This window comes from Leptodactylus fuscus, chromosome 1 (genome assembly GCF_031893055.1).
Source record: "Leptodactylus fuscus isolate aLepFus1 chromosome 1, aLepFus1.hap2, whole genome shotgun sequence".
Taxonomy (NCBI): Eukaryota; Metazoa; Chordata; class Amphibia; order Anura; family Leptodactylidae; genus Leptodactylus; species Leptodactylus fuscus.
This window is the reverse complement of record NC_134265.1, coordinates 183,238,929-183,258,551: the sequence shown is the minus strand read 5'-3', so window position 1 is coordinate 183,258,551 and position 19,623 is coordinate 183,238,929. Positions and strand designations below refer to the sequence as shown.

At 40.0% G+C, this 19,623-nt stretch overlaps 1 protein-coding gene across 1 annotated transcript in view; it reads left to right on the top strand.

Moving 5' to 3' along the window:
• The window catches only part of CORO2A (coronin 2A), an 88,947-nt gene that overhangs the window by 36,133 nt on the left and 33,191 nt on the right, over positions 1-19,623 (top strand). Inside the window, exon 2 of the mRNA XM_075280362.1 lies at positions 14,213-14,413. Coding sequence (XP_075136463.1) covers positions 14,213-14,413 — 201 coding nt within the window. The remainder of the gene's footprint in view (positions 1-14,212; positions 14,414-19,623) is intronic.

The following is a 19,623-nucleotide window of genomic DNA, read 5'->3' as shown; positions in this document are numbered from 1 at the left end:
CAGTATAGGCATGGGTGGCACATGGAGATAATCTATGTGGCGTTAAAAACATAGACCTGGCACATGCAAATGTCCGTGTACATTATATCCATATGCTTACACTAAAACTTTTGAACATACCATTTATTGTCGCTGCTGTTTGGGCTGAAAATGTATTTATATTCTTTCTACCAGATAATTTAGGGTGGATTATTCTATTGTATACCATCCCAGATAAAGAAAGTCTTTAGAGATCTCTTCAGGCAGTTTTGATACTCTGGCCTTGCCCAGATATAAGGGAGGGGGTTATGCTTGAGTCCATAATACAGCTGTTCTGCTGTGCTGACTTATCTCATAGTGTGATTTCACTGGAAAATTATGTAGACATCCCATTAATCGCCTGTCCACTGACGTAATGCCTCCTCTTTTCTGATTCTATCATGCTTCAACCTTTTTATGGACTTAACCCATAACCAGGCTATGTGTTTTCAAACCCACGCAAACATATTGGTACAGTTTTCATTGGAAGATAATGAATTTATTAGAGATTTTGAAGTGCTTCATGTAACCAGAGTACCTACAAGGGAACATGACAAGATCATCCAAACTCCTTGCAGATTTTTGTCCTGGTTGAATGTAAAGACAACGCATCACTATTCACCTCAATTTCATTTACTTATTAAACAGATCAGAAATTAAAATCAATTGGAAAATTGTCTCGCTGAGGGTTGATTTTTCTATTCCATATTCTGTACATGTTTACGTGTCTTAGCTGCTGGACCACCTCCCCAACATACTAAACTGCCACCACTGCTTTATACAGTATATCTTTGTAATGTCTTTCACTTTTGTATATTAGTAGAACTTTCACTTTGAATCCATATGCAAGTGAAGGTGTTGGAGCTCTGGTGGCATGCCTTCAGCTCCATGCCATGCCTTCAGCTCCATGCCATGCACCGTCATTGCTTTTGGAAACCCAACCTCTCTCTTGTCTGTGTTGCCCTTCTAGGACGTGATCCATCTAAACCTATACAATCTTCCACATGCTTAAAGTAGTCAGAAAGAAAACTAGAGCTTTGTGAATTTTGCAGCAGGATGATCAACGCCATTTGGTACATTCTTTTTTTTTTTTTTCTGCTGTAGCTTCTCTGCAGAAAACATGCAGCGTTTCCAATTATTTGTGTCCTTACCCTCTGGTTGCAGCAACAGAACTACTGATAGTCTCCATCTAACCTACACTTTTCTTTATAGAAAGCAATCCCAGGCTGCTAAATGAAAACCTCCAGGGATACAGATCATCTCCTGACACTACTTGTTATATCTATGCTGCTGTAACACACTGAATTTCCCCATGATGGGACTAATAAAAGATTATCTTATATTGTTATTCTTATCTTACTCCTCTTCTCCAAACTATATATACAGTGTAATATGAATGAAAAAAATTTTGTAATGCAATTTTTCTAGCATAAATGCACAGGAAGAGATGTGGATCAAGGAATTTAGTGACTGCCATAGGGATGTTCATCCCCAACATCCACTGGGTTAAAAGGATTTTCCCATCTCACTGATTCAGCAGTTGGCTTGCTGGCTCTTCTTTCTTCCTGTATTTCTCCCCTCCCCCCAGCTTGCTGAACAAGACACTATGAAGTATCACAATACTTATGCAGATCAGATAATATGCAGATGCTTGTAGAGAAAGACTCAGTGTTATCTGTGTGTTTACATTGGAAAAAGCCTAGGCTTTATCAGCAAATTGCAATTAGCTGAACTGATTGTCCAGCCAGCACAGCAGTGGTCCCTGGTTATGTGTAAACAATGGGAGGAATAAGTTCACATAACAGGCAAAGAAAGCAGCATTTCTAAAGCAATATATTTTGGAAAAGTCTTCAATTTACATACTGTAAGTTACCAGTATAGATAGGATCCTTGTAATGGAACAACCTCTTTAAGTTTTCTTGGGAAATCAGTTAACCCCACAGTATTTTTTTCTTGTGTGAGACAAAACCAATGTACCCAGAGGAAAACTACACAAACACAATCTTTATGCTGAAAGTTTTATAGTCTATGGGGTATGTGGGTGTCCACAGGTAACCGTTGTTTTAGCATGATGCAAGCATGAACCTAGTCTACGTCAATATGCTGCCCCCCCCCCCCAAAAAAAAAAAAAAAAAAAAAAAAAAGTATGATAGATGTAGTAAAAAAATAGAAAGGAAGTACCTAGAATTTGGAAACTCTAATACATGTTAGCACATATGAATTTGTATTTCCAACACTCCGTAAGAGGATGGAGGCCGAGCATTGTCACCTGCAAGCCACATTTCCTATTGCTGAGCATCTTCCTGGACATGTTGGAGCCACTACTCACTACCTGTGCAGATAAATAATTATTCATTAGGGAGTGTAATGGACTCTCTGAGGTATAATTACAATGCCGTTCACTTTAGCAATGACCTACAATGGAAAAAAAAGCATTTTTTTGTAAACATCTGTAGTTCTATCGATCATGTGCTATGTATTGGAAAACTACATACATGAATTTAAATAAAATCGTGTGTGATAAAGCTGGAGGCTCAAGCCACTAAAAACTAAAATATTTTGGCAACCTCAGTATATACCTGCAGGTATAAAGATTTAGTGAACCAAATTATTATAGGGAATCTGTTGCACAAAACCAAACCAGTTACACTGCATTGTAGGGGACCTTATATTGTCGTACCTTTAGATAGTGCAACAGACATTAATATGCGAAATACTTGTTGTTCTTACAATACACTGCAATACTTCTTTATTACAGTGTATTATACTGCTCAGTTTTATCCTGACAGAATGTGTTATACTTTGCCTTTGGTTGGGTCTTATAATTTTTGAAGAGGGCCATTGTTAGGCCCCAGGAAGAACATACAAACTCCTTGCAGATGTTGTTCCTGGTGAGATTCGAACCCAGGACTCGAGCGCTGCAAGGCTGCAGTGCTAACCACTGAGCCACCGTGTTGCCCATCAAATTTGAATCGGGTGCTGACGGATTGGACTGTTTTTTTCTGGATTGTAAGTGAGCCTGAATAAGAGATGAGGTTCCTCTGTGAAACCAGGGGAGATAAATTTTCCCCGGATATCTGATTACTGTTACAGAACTACTTGTCTTATGGGTGTGTGTATATAATACAGAAATAAATCTATATATAGTATAGTATGTCAGCATTATTCAATGTGGCATATATATAGTGTATAAAATATATATATAATATATATATATGTGCCACACTGAACAATGTTGACCTCTCAGTGTGTAAAGATCTGCCATAATGGTACACCAGGTGGTGATAACTGGTACATAGCCGAACAGGAGGCACCTCAAAATCATCCCATACCACTTGATCCGATTTTTCAAGTGGCTAAAAATCTTTTCTTTCAATCTAGCTTTTATGTCCCTCTTGTGTGACACAGATGACATCTACCGTAGGTGCACTGGATTTTATTTAGGGGTATCAGAGTACAGGGGACTGAATACTTTTGTATGTCACACTTTTCAGATTTTTATTTGTAGGTTTTTTCTGTCTGCTTGAAAAGTCGGACATCTTTAGGAACAGACACTTAAGTACAGGCACGGAGTGTAAAACAACTCACCCGATGTCCATTTAAATGGATGAAAAATGTCACGGACACAGCTAGTGTCCGCTGCTAATGTCCATGCAAGATTTTTAACGGACATTAGCAGCGGACACTACCTGTCAGACACTGACGGTAGTGTGAACGCTCCCTTACATGTACTGCACTGCTGACACAATGTCTCATATATTACAAGGATAAGAAGGAAGTGCTTGCTGATTCATCAGTATGACTTGTGCTGCCTTCTCACTGCCTTGGGGCTCTTCACCTGGCTCTGAACTCTGCCTGATAATACTTCTTAACCCACTATGTACTTTGTCTATGGGGTGTGCCAGGCTTTAACTAATTATTTTTAGATCAAGTAGGATCCATGTAGAACGAATGTAACAGGCATTTGTTTGTATTGGCTATAAATGCATTGGCAAAACATAGTGTGTTACTGTTGTAATATATAGGGTGAAGAGAATCTTTACATTGTGGCCACTTTTAGTTCATGTAGCCAGTTTCATGTCCCCCCATCTCTGCCCCCAGTTTCATACCCCCCTTCATCTGCCCACAGTTTCATGTCCCCCATGTCTTCCCCCAGTTTCATGTCTCCATCTGTTCCCCAGTTTCATGTCCCTCCATCTCTGCCCCCAGTGTCATGCCGTCCCCCTTCATCTGCCTCTTCATTATGTTCTACCTTAATGTTTAAAACGAAAAAAACCTCTTATACTCACCTTCCAACGCTCCCCCGCCGCCCGCTCAGTCTCGCTTACTCATATAGTTGTAGCCGCGATGTGACGTCATCACATCGCGGCTACACTGCAGAAGTCGCAGTGCAGCATTTAAAGCAGGAGCTGGCTGTGTCAGCTCCTGCTTTAAACGCTTGTGTGTTCAACTCATCGGCGTCCTCCGGGCGCCGATAAGTTGAAACTGGGACATACCTCCCACCGACCGGGACTGTTGGGAGGTATGCTTTAGGCGACCCCTGTGTTTTGGTCATTCGACCCCCGCCGGGGTCGCGACCCACAGGTTGAGAACCGCTGCTCTAGGTCATGCATTCAAACAGAAATCACTGCTACGTTTAGTATTCTTTTGCCAGATATTTGGTTTTAATAATAGAGATGGTCTTCTTCCATATCATGGTGTTTACCAGAGTATTAATTTTATAGGGGGTTATTTATCAAATGTGTCTATTTTCAGTGAAATTTTGTGCAGTTGAGCGTTTTGTGCACCCTTTCAATTTCTGGCATGATTTACTAATTGGGCGCAAGCTGTTGATAAATTCCATGCACATGTCCTCGTCATGTGACTTTCGCCTTCTTTTTTGCAATAAATAAATACGGTGCAGACACAAAGCAGAACAGGATTTAAAGAAGCAGAAACAAGTGACTTCTCTGGATCTGCAAAGATGGGTTCAGGTACTGGAGCACTGTGGAAAGGTGAGTATCAATTTTTTTTTCCCACTCCGTTCAATTTAAAGCTTAAATGGGTTGTCCATTTTTGCCTGGACAACCCCTTTAAGGTTTTATTTTATTTGTATTATTTTTGTACACAACCTAAGGTTTATTTTCCTGTGTATTTTTTTTTTTTTGTCTGGCTGGTTGGGTCTGCACCACTGCTGCTACTGAGCTAGCTTCCCCACAATACTGTATATTGTAGTGAATAACCTGGACAATGTTTTGTTTTTAAAGTGAGGCTCTTTATGCTTTTCAATCTCTACCCATTCCAAATTAAAAGGCCTTTGTAGTTGATTTAACAGTTCTGAGATTGAGGGTTACGCCAGGACAACAGTAAGGCTGAGACCCAACGTTATGGAAAGGTAGCTTTTTATGGTCCAGATTTTTCTGCAAATTTTTTTTTTTTTTTTTGTGCCAAAAAAAGCAGGACTTCTATCTTTGCATTTTTTGGGTGGAAACCAGGCGGACCTCATTATAATCTATGGATATGGAAACTGATTGGGTTTCTGTTTTTCGGGTCCCCATGTGGACCTGAAGAACAGAAACCTGAAAACAGGTGTGAACCTAGCATCAGTCCTTCCTTCATATGTCTGATGCCTTTTGAAGCTTCTCTTTGTTTTTGCAAAAAGCAAAACACACCAAAATCTGCACCAAAGAAAAAAAATGCAATGTGTCTTAGATTGTACTGGTCTACATGTTCTTGGTTGTTATAAGATGGCTTTTTAAGGCTAAGGTCCCATGTAGCGTATTATACAGCAGAGAATCGGCAGCAATTCCTGCAATCTCTGCCTGCACTGATCTCAGCCACTATCCTCTCTGGCGCCTCAATCAAATATGGCTAAGGTACTATTTTCCAGACGGCACCCCATGTGCTGCTATTTTGCAGTGGATAGCTGGGATCAAGGTGATCCCATTGCCATTATAACTGGGAGCCTTTTGAAGGTCTCCAGGCTTATCTGTCATTAACTTCTATTACAAGATGTGTATAGGCAGCACACAAGTAGTAGATGAGTATTGGGTGCTCGTTCTGTGTGGGGCTGACCACCTCCTCACTAGATAATGTAGGACCAGAGGAAAATGGAGCCGCACTCCAGATGTAGTTATGCTTCTAGTTATGCTTAATTGATTGGTTTATACAGTACAATGTTTTGGATATATAACGCTTCATCAGTTAGTTGTAAATACACAGCATGAAAAAGACAGTTTATGGAGACATAGGGAAGAAACTAGTCGTGTGGCGAAGTCCAATTATTATCGAATCCAAAGTGGTAGGGCTGGTGAGCCTTAAAGAGTCTTTACTGCCAGGTCAATAAGGACACGTGTATGCTGTCTTTCAGTGATGATGGCAGGTAAATCAGAAGAGCTGAACCACTATTTTGCTTCCCATAAAAATTTTATTTAAAAAGGTATCCAAGCAATAGACATTTCCCAAAATATTATAACTTGAAAGTACATCTGGCCCTGAAAAAAAAGATGCTTTACACTAGTGTTTGGGGACTCCGTCCCAGATTCTGTTTAAAATCAGCAGAGGAAAGTCCTGCAAGCAAAGTACAATTAAGTCCTCATACAGCTATGTGAACAGAAACATAAAAAAGTTATTGCTTTTTGGAATAAGGGAAGTGAAAAACAAAAATGGAAAAATGCACTGGGAAGGGGTTAAATACCCATCCTGTGTGAATTAACTGATTGGTTAACAAGCAGGTGAGAGGACTCTAGGAGAAATACTGTATACCTGGACTGTACAACCAATCCTGCACAAGTGTCACTAGAACAGATTAGATAGATAGTCCTACCCTAATATACTCTTGTACAAAGATAATGGAGGACTTCCTCCTGTACTAATCGGACCAACCATGAGGAATTGGTGCCCTGCAAGCATGGATTCTAAATTCTAATCCTGTGCTATTGGGAGACTCCATTGGGAACATATTCCTGTCTGATTTCTGTCAGTATTGTACAACAATTTCTATATCCTGCTAGGTTTGATTATAGGCAGTTATGGCTGAATATGTGATGATATTTGGTCATTTAGATCCATGTAGTGTCTTCATGGCAACAATACACTTGACAGAACAAGAGAGGAACATACGGTCTTTGTTCTGGATTAAAGTGATTTGTTAAAAAACAAACAAACAAAAAAATATACATACTTCTACATATCAAAGAATTTCCTACAAGACCATTATAAAGTGTTTGTACATACAAATAGAGGTCAGACTGACAGACATTCCTAAATCTGCTTCTGACGTAAACTGGCCTTTTAATATTTTATGAACAATTTTTGAGTAGTCCTTGACATTTTGCCCTTATCTGTACTAAATGCAGTTACAAAGCTCTTTGTTCTATCCGAGCTTGCTTGTCGAAGCAGCGAAGATATCTTAGGAATGATGCAGTGAATTCGCACAGACCTGTTTATCAGAGAAGTCTGGCTATTTGAGTTTACTCTCCCCTGCAGGATAGATCCCCTGCACTCCGGAACTGAAGCCATCTGTGCAGTTTTTCTTTGGATACATTTCACATGTTGTACTGTATTTCATCGAGGGCTGAACAGAAACTATCCTGAAGCCTGGAATGTGAAGGCTGCTGACTGTTTCACTGTTTTGACCTTGACTAATATACAATGTTTAGTTTTTTTGGCATTTTATTTAAAATACATATCTTGACTAGATGAAATCTACAATTATGGTATTTGTCAGCCTTTATGAATCTAGGTTTGGATTTGATGTGTTGTAAATCCGGTTAGGATGATCTAGTGTCTGTCCACTCCTATCTAGAGCAGACAAGGTTTCTATATTAGTATAGAGTATAATTAAGTTATTAGATTATTGAAGATGAGTCATTGATTCGGAGATGGCCTTGACCTAGAATGGGAGATATGCAAGATGAAAATTTATGGACTTTATTCATTTTATGATCATGGTCTTAATCCCATTTTCTGCATATGATTAAGAAGGTGGCCATCTTGTCTGTGTTGCTAACAGCATTTAGATATCTGCCATACAGCAGCCATGGCTGAAGGGGTCCTTTTGTTCACAAGTACTGTGGTTTTTTTCAGTACCTACTAAGGACATTGCCGTATGCTGTATAGTGGCTGTACCTTGATTTGCAACTCTACTACCCCATTCATTTGCATGGGACTAAATTAAAGCACAGCTCTATCACCAATGGACTTAAAAAAAGGAAGTGGAGAAAGCTCTTCAAGTAGCTGATCGGTGGGGTCACGGTTGTCAGATTGATGGTTTGTGGTAAAGATGCAAAAAAAGGCTCCTTTCCTTTGTGAGGACGTTAGGCTGGGTTCACACAGGATTTTTTGGACCGGATTTTGACGCGGAATCCACCTCAGAATCCAGTCAAAAAAAAAATGCCAAAAAAGAAGCAACCTGCCATTTCTTTCCGCGGATTCCGCAGCTGAATCGGCTCCCTCCTGACTAGGCCCATTCATTTGGGCCTAATCCGGAGCAGAATGTCGTGACTGTCGGAATGCCACGGGAGGCGGTTTTTGGACCAGATTCTGAGGTGGATTCCCGTGTCAAAATCCAGTCCAAAAAACCCGGGTGAACCCAGCCTTAGAAAGGAAGCTTTGAAAAGTCTGCAGCAAAAACTGCAACGTTTTACAGTCACTGTAAAGTGGATGGGACTCTAATAGGGTTGAGCCATCGGGATCGGAAAAGATTGGATTCCGATCGGCGATCGAGGAAATTTCACGATCGCAATCGGAATTCCGATCCCGATCTTTGTAGGCGGGATCGAGGTCGGACAATGCTTTGCTACTGGCCAAGCATTGTGGGAAAAGCTAACAATGTTAGCTAGGCCCCATAGGAATGAATGGATGCAGCCGGCACACAGCCTGTGATGGTCGCTTAACCCCCTGAGCGCCGGCTGCGTCCATTAATTCTAATGGAAGATTAGCTAACATCTCTAGTAGCTTAAGGCTTGGTTCACATATGCTGATGTGTTCCGTACGTAAGAGTCTGCATGAGGACCCCTATGGACGGAACACAAGCGCAACTGCAAGCGCTGTGCAGTTCAAGCGCACGGACCCCATAGACTATAATGGGGTCCGTGTGCTTGAACTGCACAGCTCTTGCAGTTGCGCTTGTGTTCCATCCGTAGGGGTCCTCATGCGGACTCTTACGGACAGAACACATCAGCATATGTGAACCAAGCATAACACTTACCTACACAGAAGAGCTGCCTCTGGTCCAGTCCCCCTGTTCTCGCTCCTCTTCTCACCTCGTTGCCCCCGCCTTCCAGGTTGGCGTTACAGACCTAGGAAGAAGGCAGGGCTTGTGCCTTAGGAGAGTGTGGGTACTGGGAGGAGAGCACTCACATCTCCCCACCCCGTGCACGCCCACACTCACCTAAGCCACAAGCACCGCCTTCTTCCAAGGACTGTAACACTAACCTGGGAGGGGGGTGCAGCGTAGCGAGAACAGCGGGGACTGGACCAGGGGTAGTGCTTCTGTGCAGGTAAGTGGACACCAGGGGGGGATTAAGTAGCCAGAGGATTTTTTTTTTAATCACTACACAGCGTGGAGGCTTCAATTTTTGGACTCCACGCTGTGTAGTGAACAGGATCGTTTTTTAAAATCCGATCTTCGATTATTAAAAAAATCCCATTGACTTGCATTGGGATCGGGATCAGGTTCGAATGGAAAATAATCTGAAATCGGATTTTAAAAATGATCCTGAAATCTCAGAATCAGCTCAACCCTAGATTCTGACTAATTCTATATTTGATCATTGTAGCATGTCAATTATACCTACAGAAACACCAATGGATTCCCTATAGGTATAATTGAAGCAGAAAGGTTTCCTCTGCAAACTTTCAATGAAAAATGCTGCAGGAAAAACCACAGCGCATTACCGCCACTGTTTTTCCCACTGTTTTTTTTCTGTGACCTGTTATATGGCGCCTTAACTTTAAACAGGTTGTCCAGGCAAAATGTAATTTTTAAATAGGCCAGGGGAAGGTGAAAAAAAAATTGAGAAATATTCATATTATGAAATAATTTTTTTTCTGAAAGCGTACAGCCCGCGGGACATTTAAACAGATGCCTGGTAACAGTAACATAAACTAAAGGCAAAAACAAATAAACATTGCAGCACTTGGCTATGAAAGGAGGCTACAATTACACCATTGAGTGTAAAGCCAACTAATGCTATTCAATGCACCTGTACTGTGAAAAACCTTTTGTGAGTTGTTGAAAGATAAAAGTCGAGGCTTTCCTAAGGCGCCAAGTTGATAGAAATGAGTTCACACAATGTTTAACAGATCCATTGAAAGGGGGTGTGAGATGAGTCTATAGTATATATAGGAATGTGGGGAAGAAGCATCAGCGGAGGGATTGGGATGATATATAGAAAGAGCTAAAGAGGCTGATAGAAGTAGTGGTGAGGTAATGAATGAATGTGCAGATGGTCTGTTTACAATTGCACCACTCCTAGGTATGTTCTCTCTACTGCAATAACAAGTCCTGCTGCTAATGCTTGTCCTAGGTGTTTCTTGCAGTATAGATTACAGTGCAGGAATTTAATACAATATTAAATCTGTGACCGTTGTCTTTCCATGTGTTCAGCATTTAATGTTATTGCTGGAAAATCAAATGATAGTGGATGTCTGGTACTGTAAAAAGTGTTCATGTTGAAGGAATTTTCAAGGACTAATATTGATGACTTTCAGTCTGGATAAGTCATCAATATCAGATTGGTGGGAGCCGACTTCTGGCATCAGCTGTTTGAAGTATGCAGCATGTGGAATAATGCTTGAGCTAAACTACATGCTAAGCACACCAAAAACTGGTCTGAATTTACACATTGATCTGTGCTTCTCTGCAAAATCTACAAAAATGAACAGGGCATACCCGCTGCCACAGTAACCCACAGGCACAGCACCACAGCACCATGCAGCACTGCAACATATGAACAAATATCAAAAATGTAACCTTACCATGAGCCTGTTTTCTATTAAAACAAAGTCAAATTGATGAACATTTTTGAAATATATCAGTATTTTATTAACGTAACGCCTTTGTTTTTTAAAATAAATAAATAAAAAAAATAACAAAAATAGTGAAACAGACATGATACCAAACAATGTAACTTTATGTGCCTATAGCTTATTATTGCCTGCATGGTAAGGGGGCATTCACACGATTCACATTTCTGAAACGTAAACTTGTATCAGAATCATCGCTGCAAAACAGAATCCCATTGACTTCAATGGGCTCCGTTTAGCGCGTGTAACACATTGAAGTCAATGGGAGGCTTTTAAACCCATTGATTTCAATGTGTTACGCGTGCTAAACGGAGCCCATTGAACTCAATGGGATTCTGTTTTGCAGTGCTGATTCTAATACGAGTTTACGTGTCAGAATCAACGCCGCGTTACATCGTGTGAATACCCCCTAACAGCAACACCACATGTCCAGCTGAAATTAATCGGCATTTCACTTACAGAGAAGTAAGAACAATAAGAGCTGCATATGCTTTTTTCATTGCCATAATAACTAGAACATTTTTAATATGTAAAGTAAAAATGCGCTGGTCATCACTGCAGTTAAAAATGCGTGTAAATATATTGTCACTGCTGTTTCGCTGTGTGGCTCTCAAAAACTACAAATGTGATAGCAGATCTAGAAAACTACTGAGGTTGATTTCAGCAGCAGCAAAAAAACTATCCTTCAAACCTGCTGGTTCCTTTGGGATCTACCGTATAAGTTATTCCAGGAGACATTAAACTAATAAACTAAAACAGAGAAATTCTTTATTATGTGGAAAGTTTTCCAGCAATTTTACCCTCAAGAATCCAGGACTAAGTCAGGACATATTTCCGATACAGGATAGGGATAGGGAAATCTTGGGAGATCCTCACATTTGATCTCTTTATCCCCATCCAGCGGTTAACCTGGATGGGGATAAAGAAATCAACTTGTTCCCCATCCTGGTTAAAGGGGTTGTCCCATCTCAAGGATCCTATCTAGACTGCTAGCTTATGTGGATTTAAGACTTTTTCTAAACACATTGCCTCAGAAAAACTGCTTTGTTTGGTTATTATCTGAGATTATTCACTTCATTGTTTACACTGCGTTTCCATAACCAGGACCTGGGGATGATCTTATCTCTCCGCCCAGGACAAGTGACATAGCTCACTGCTCTCAGGAAGGGAGGGGGAGCTGAGTGCTGTATTTCTGAGCTATTTAGTGGTCTGCTAATTGAATTTTGCTGATAAGGGCTGAGACAGGGAGCCTGTCACCTCTGTATGTAACACAGACTTAAAACGGGGTTTATTGCAAGCTGACTCTTGGTCCTGTAGCTTGTAAATTTAGGATTGTCATCACCTATCAAATCCAGCTCTGCTACATCAGCTTTATATTGTACATCTTCCAGTGATACTGTGCTAATTTATTTACAACCATCCCTCATTACTGACTACAAACATGTACTGCTAAGAAGAGAGCTAGTAGAGCTTTGCCTGGGAGATAGCAAGTGAAACTCTGCCCAACAAGTTACCGAGAAAACCAGGAAGTGAACAGAGCATACAGCCTGCAAGTTGGTGAACAGGCGAGGTGGGAATACCCCTTTAACTTTTTTTCCCCTAAAATGGTGGTATGCCAAACACAGTGCTTTCCATTGTATTGTGGCTGCGATTTGAATAGCAACTCGGTTCCATTCATTTGACCATGTAACCAATTGATGTGACTTCACTGGCCTCAGAAGACGTGGCACAGCGTGCCTGGGTGCTGTGGCTTCTTCTAAATTGGCAGGGATGCTGAAAACCCACTGGTCTGATATTGATGATGTATTGTAAGGATAGATCATTAATATCTTGGTCCAAAAAAGATTATGCGAGACTAAGGCCCCATGTTGCAGAAAACCTGCTTTTTGTTTAGGTTTTTCTCACATTTTTTTGGAAATTGCAGCGTGTCAATTATCCCTACAGAAACGCCGGCAGTTTCCCCATAGGTCTAATTGAAACAGAAAGTCCATAGAGGAAACCTCCTCTATGGAGACAGCCACTGCAATTTTTTTTTTATTTTTAACCAAAACCAGAAATGAATACAGTAAAAATATTTAAGGTCTAAATAAGAACTGCACGGAAAATTGCCACAACACTGTATATGAAATCAACACATTCAGATTTTTTAATGCTGTTTTAAAACCAGGAATCGATTGAATAAAGAGGAGATGACATATGTCATATTATATGTATTTCCCATATATGATTCACACCTGGCAAACTGCGTCAAAGAACCTCTAAATACCGTATATACTCGAGTATAAATCGACCCAAATATAAGCCGAGACTCCTAATTTTACCACAAAAAAACTGGGAAACTTATTGACACCGTTGCAGATAAAAAGTCTGGTCATGTGCATTGCAGCTTAGTAACTCCATGTGCCTCATAGTAATAGCAGTTAACCCCATCATGTCCCTCACATTAACCGCCTGTGTGCCTCACATAAGAGTTACTGATATGTGGGACATATGGAGGTAATAATTAGGTATCTTCATAATTTATCTTCATCCACGCCTCTTCTTCCTCCGATGTCCTTGGGTCCCGTCCTCCGGCGCTCGCGAACTGACATTGATAAACAAAAATGGCCTGGGCGCATGCGCAGTAGCCGTAGTAGAAGCCGCATGCTACTGCGCATGTGCCCTGGCCATTTTTTTTTTTTTATCAATGTCAGTTCGCGAGCGCCGGAGGAAGACTGGACCCGAGGACATCGGAGGAAGAGGAGGCGTGGATGAAGAAGACGGCGCACCCTGAATGCCCGCCCAGCGTGCACGATGCGTAAGTAGATTACATTCTTTTTTAGGGTGATATTTTAAAACTGGGGGGTAGTTTAATATAACATTTACGGTGCCTGAATAGCCTTTTTAAAGGCTATTCACGCATATGTGGGGCTCTATCAGCAGGATTTTGCTGATAGAGCCCCTTTAAAGGCAATTTTGTGGCAGAGTTTTTTGCTGTGTGAACTTACCCTTATGTTGCTGATTCTGTTAAGCACAAAACCACATTATTGCTTGTTTGTTAACCTTCCAACATTATTGTAGTAACACAATAAGTGAATGATCCCCTAAGATTTTAGTAATGTTTGTCTATAACATTCCAGAGCTTTTCTTTAGATGCATAGAATTTTGATATGGTTTAAACTCACAATTTTAATTTTTCCCATAGATGTCATGGCAGCCTCCGTATCGAAGCTCTAAGTACCGTCATGTCTTTGGCAAGCCTGCAAACAAAGAGAGCTGCTATGACAATGTGCCTATTACAAGAAGCGTACATGACAACCATTTCTGTGCCGTAAATCCAATCTTTATTGCTGTAGTGACAGAATGTGCGGGTGGAGGAGCCTTCATTGTCATACCCATCCAACAGGTATGAAGTACCATGTTTTTAAGCACCTTTATAGTTGGAAATAATAAGAAAGTGACTTGGTGTCAACAAATCTTTTATAAGTCCATTTTTATTCATATGCTAATTAGCTTTCAGCCAGCACAGGAAGTTCCCAGCAGCCTCCTCTCTGCTATTCTCTCCTATCTGTGTGTGCAAACAGGAAGCAGGAAGTCATCAGTAGCAGCCTGTGCTGTATACACCCATAGGAAAGAGTAGGCAGAGGGTGCACGATGAGACTTCCGGGGTGCACTGAAAGATAGGTGTGGAATAGATTTTTTAAAGGCTATGCAAGAATGTGCTTAGTTAAAAATGACTTTTCCAAATCAAAATAATAAATAAATTGCACTAAAATTTAACTATTATTGATAAATATTAAAAGCTAAATAACCACAAGATAAAATGGTAAGGTATAATAATCTTGTGGTTATTTAGCTTTTAATATTTAGCAATAAAAATTAATTTTTAGTGCACTTTATTTATTATTTTGATTTGGAGTGTTGCTAGGTGCATTACCCCTACTAGTTGATTAGCCAAAAATGACTTCTCCCAATGATAGAGCCCCTTTAAAGCATAACTAAACTTTTAGACAACTTTTGATTTCCTGGCAGTATTCGTCATTAAGACATTTTGTAATATATTTTATTAACTTGTGGCTCCTTTCTGTGACATCCTGCATTTTTTCACTATTTCCCTGGTTTCTCTGTTGAGAGCTGTCCTCTGCTTCTCATTGTGTATGGGAGTACAGGGCTATGTGGAGTGGGGAGGGTCACAATATGACAGGCCTGGGATATTAAACATGTTGACCAAAGAAGACCAGACTTTATCAAAAAGCAGATGAGTATCCAAAATAGAGGTATTAATTTTATCATGAAGTGTGACGGTGTCAAAATAACTGATAACATCAGATAACAAGAGAAATTGTTTCCTCCAGTTGAAAGCAATGTGGATCTGGGCAGTTAACAGAATATATTGAAATAGTTTAAATTGAGCGTATTTAAGCGAGGGAGGCTTAAGATTAAGAATAAAAATGGGTGACAACAATGGAAAAGACAGTGCCAAAAGTGCCTTTATATTATTCTATGAATGATTGTCCAAAAGCTTCTGGCATGTGGACAGGACCACCAGATATGGAAAGTGATGCCTAAAGCATTGCAAGTCCTAAAACATAGGGATGAAACTGTGGGGTAAAAACTATGCAGACAATAAGGTACTAAGTAGGTCCTATGCAGGACTTTTAAGGAAGGAAGCAAAGACTGAAGAAGTACAGCAGTCAATCCATTGGGGTTGGGTTAGATTAGTCAAGGTCTCGTTCCCAGGCCGCCAGCTCCCACCAGAAGTGTCTGTGATCACTGTCTGCTCTATGTGTATGTACAGCAGAGATGAGTCATCAGCACAGCAGCCTCTGCTATACAGTACATACACATAGAGCCGACAGCGCACAGAGAACTTCCGGTGCACGGAGGAAGGTCATTAGCATATGAATAAAAACAGACTTTTTCAAACACTACTGAGGCAATTTACATACAAAAGGTAGGTGTGAAGTAGCCTTTCTAAAGGCTATGCAAGGATGTGATTATCTAAAAATGACTTTTCCCAATGATAGAGCCCCTTTAAAGAAAAAGTGCATTTGTTCAATTTTCTTACGGCTTCGTTTATATGGCGTTTATTCTTTAGCCCGAAGTTACATGTCACCAGTATACTATGTTTTGGTACAATTCCGAGACACCAAATTTATATAGTTTTATTTACATTTTCACCCTTAACAAAAATCTAAACTTTGCAAAATGTTTTTTCTAAAATTCTGACACCCGTCACTATTTTATATATCTGTGTACATGTATGCATAGGGCTTATTTGTTTTTGTGGGACCAGGTTTACTTTTTACTTGTATCATTTAGGGAAATTAATTACTTTTTGTTAAACTTTTTATCAAAAGCAAAACATTGGCAGTTTGGTACTTTTTTTTTACTCTTTTATGGTGTTTACCATACAGGAAAATATTTTTATAAGTTTTATGGTAGTTTGTAACTTTAATATGTGTTTTAAGGAAACTTGTGGGGTGTTTTTTTTTTTTTTTTTTTTTAAATATATTATTGTTTCCCCCGGGGGGCTGATCACTAATGCAATGCAAAATATCGGCATTTGTATGACAACCTACCATACAAATGTATGGGATACATGCCTGAGAGTCTTCAATAGGTTCCTGGCTGTCATAGCCATGGGATGCCAGCACCTGGAATGATGCCTGGCAAAATGGCACCTCAGTCAGCTTTGATGGATGTGCCAGGGGTCTTAATGTCTGCGATCAGTATAATACAGTAGGGACCCGGCAGCTATGGGGGTCGCTCAGCTCCTACTACCATTGTAATCATATCTGAGACATGCAAGAGTAAAATCTATGGACATGTATGATAGACGGTATCAAGGATTAGAATGTGTTCATATTTTAAAGAGAGCTTGTTTCCTAACTTTGGTATTTTAACCCCTTAAGGACCAGGCCATTTTTTGGTTTCGCATTTTCGTTTTTCCCTCCTCACATTTCAAGAGCCATAACTTTTTCATTTTTCAGTTCACAGAGTCACATGATAGCTTATTGTTTGCGGGACAAATTGTACTTTGTAATGGCACCATTCAATATGCTGTGCAATGTACTGGGAAGCTGGAAAAAAATTCAGAATGAGGCGCAATTGGAGAAAAAATGCATTTGCGCCATTTTCTTATGGGTTTAATTTTTACAGCATTCACTGTTTGGTACAAATGACATGTTACCTGTGTTCTACGTGTCAGTACAAACGCGGTGATACCAAATTTATATAGTATTTGAAATTTTTTGATACTTTTAAAAAAATGATAAACTTTGCAAAATAGAAAAAAAAATTTGTGTCATCATGTTCTAACACCTGTAACTTTTTCATATTTCCATGTATGGAGCTGGTTGTGGTGTCTTTTTATGCGGGACAAGATGACGTTTCTATTGATACCATTTGGGGAAAGATCCGATGGTTTGATCACTTTTTATTCAATTTTTTATAGGAGGCAAAGTGTTGAAAAAAACGCTTTTTGGCTGTTTTTATTTTTTTTGCCGCTACGCCGTTCGCAGTACGGGATAAATGTTTTAATATTCTAATAGTTCAGGCATTTTGGAGCGCAGGGATACCTAATATGTTTATGTTTAATGTTCTTTAATTACTTTTATAGCTGATCTAGGGAAAGGGGGGTGATTTGAACTTTTATATTTTTTTTATTTTTTTAATACTTTTAAAAACTTTTTTTTTTCTTCTGTTACATTTATGATCAGACCCCTTAGGAACCTTGAAACCTAGGGAGTCTGATCGCTCATACTATTCACTGCAATACTACAGTATTGCCTCTGGCATCGTCTAATAGATCTAGTGCAGAGACAAGCCTGGAAGCCTTCAATAGGCTTCCGGCTGTCATAGCAACCGATCACCGCCCTCTTGTGACGTTCAGGAGGGTGGCGATCGGCAAAACATGGCGGCGCCCATGCCGCCGGCGCCGTTTACACACTGCGGTCACGTTTGACCGCAGTGTGTAAAGGGTTAACAGTAGCGATCGGCTCGGGCACCGACCGCTGCTGTTAGTGGCAGGTCCTGGCTGTATTATACAGCCGGCATCTGCCGTGTATGGAGCGAGCTCAGCATGTGAGCTCGCTCCATACATTCCCATGCGACCCATGACGTACAGTTACGTCAAGGGTCGCTAAGGGGTTAAGTATGGGGCTAAATGTCATGAGTTGTAGTGAAATAGCGGGATAACAAGAATTAATTGCCAGTATTTCCTTAGGGAAAGCATTGTCACTGGCAAGCTTGTGACAATCTAAGGCTAAGGCCCCACGGGCCGTAATCGTAGCGCTTTCAACAGAAAGTTCGCTGAGTTTTCCTCCGCGGACTTTCTGTTACAATTATATCTATGGGAAAGCTGCCGCATTTCCGTAGATATAATTGACATGCTACGATTAGCAAAGCCGCAAAGGTTTTGCAAATCGCAACGTGTCCGCTCTGCGTTTTTTTCCGCAAAGTGGGCATGGGATTCGCATGAATCCCATCCCCTTTGCTTGCACTGTAAAACGCCACAATTTTTCCCGCAGCGTGTCCGCTGTGGGCAAATCGCAGCGTTTACGTCCCGTGGGGACCCGGCCTAAAAAAGTGTAAGCATCCTGTCTGTATGCTGCAGGGTTTTTTGACAATCAAAATATAGGTCTCCCATGAACGCATTATATATTACATCCGGTGCCATTACTGACCAATATGTAGCTAATCCCGAGCTACCAGTATTTTCATTGTTCTGTTCATATAATGATGTTTGTGCAGATGTGAACAGAAGCTAAGACTGCCTTCATTGCTTTTTTTTTTTTTTTTTTTTTTTTTTTTTTTTTTTTTTCAAATAAAGCATAACATACATTTTTGTAATAGAAAAATAGAGATTGTACTAGACTGCAGCTATGTGTGCATGTAATTTGTTCAGTATCAAACAACAGAGATTAGAATCATCTGCTAAGTAGGTTGTTAGTCATTATACACATTATACAGATCTGTGCTAATAAAACAGACTTCAGTTTCTAGCATATTAACTTGTCATGCTGACCTAATTGAAAAACTGAAAGAAGATAAAATGTGACAGCTTTGTAACTATATCACATCCGACTGTAAATATGCCATGAATGTGAATATGTTGTGGATCTGTGTTTTCTCAAGAAGATTATTTTGACAGAATCTGGATTCCTTGTGTTTATGGAGTAATAAATGTCTACAGATCTCATGAGCTTTATGCTATGATTAGTATTATAGAATAGAAAACATTACATTATTATATATAATAAGATTAATTATAGTTTTATTGTTAGGTGATTAGATCAGTGTGATATCTCAGACATATTAAAAGTACATTGTTTTATTGGTTAGATTGGCGTAAGTGATGTGTTACAAAAGCATGTGTGCTACTGGAATAATTATATGTGTGTGTATATATGAAATGTATATATAACTTCTGAAATTGCTTAAAGGGATTCTACCATTAAAAAACTTGTTTTTTCTAGGTAACACATCGGAATAGCCTTTAGAAAGGCTATTCGTCTCCTACCTTTGGAAGTGCTCTCCGCCACACCGTTCGTTCGAAATACCGGCTTGTACCCGTATGCTAATTAGTTCTCTCGCAGCGATAGGGGTGTCCCC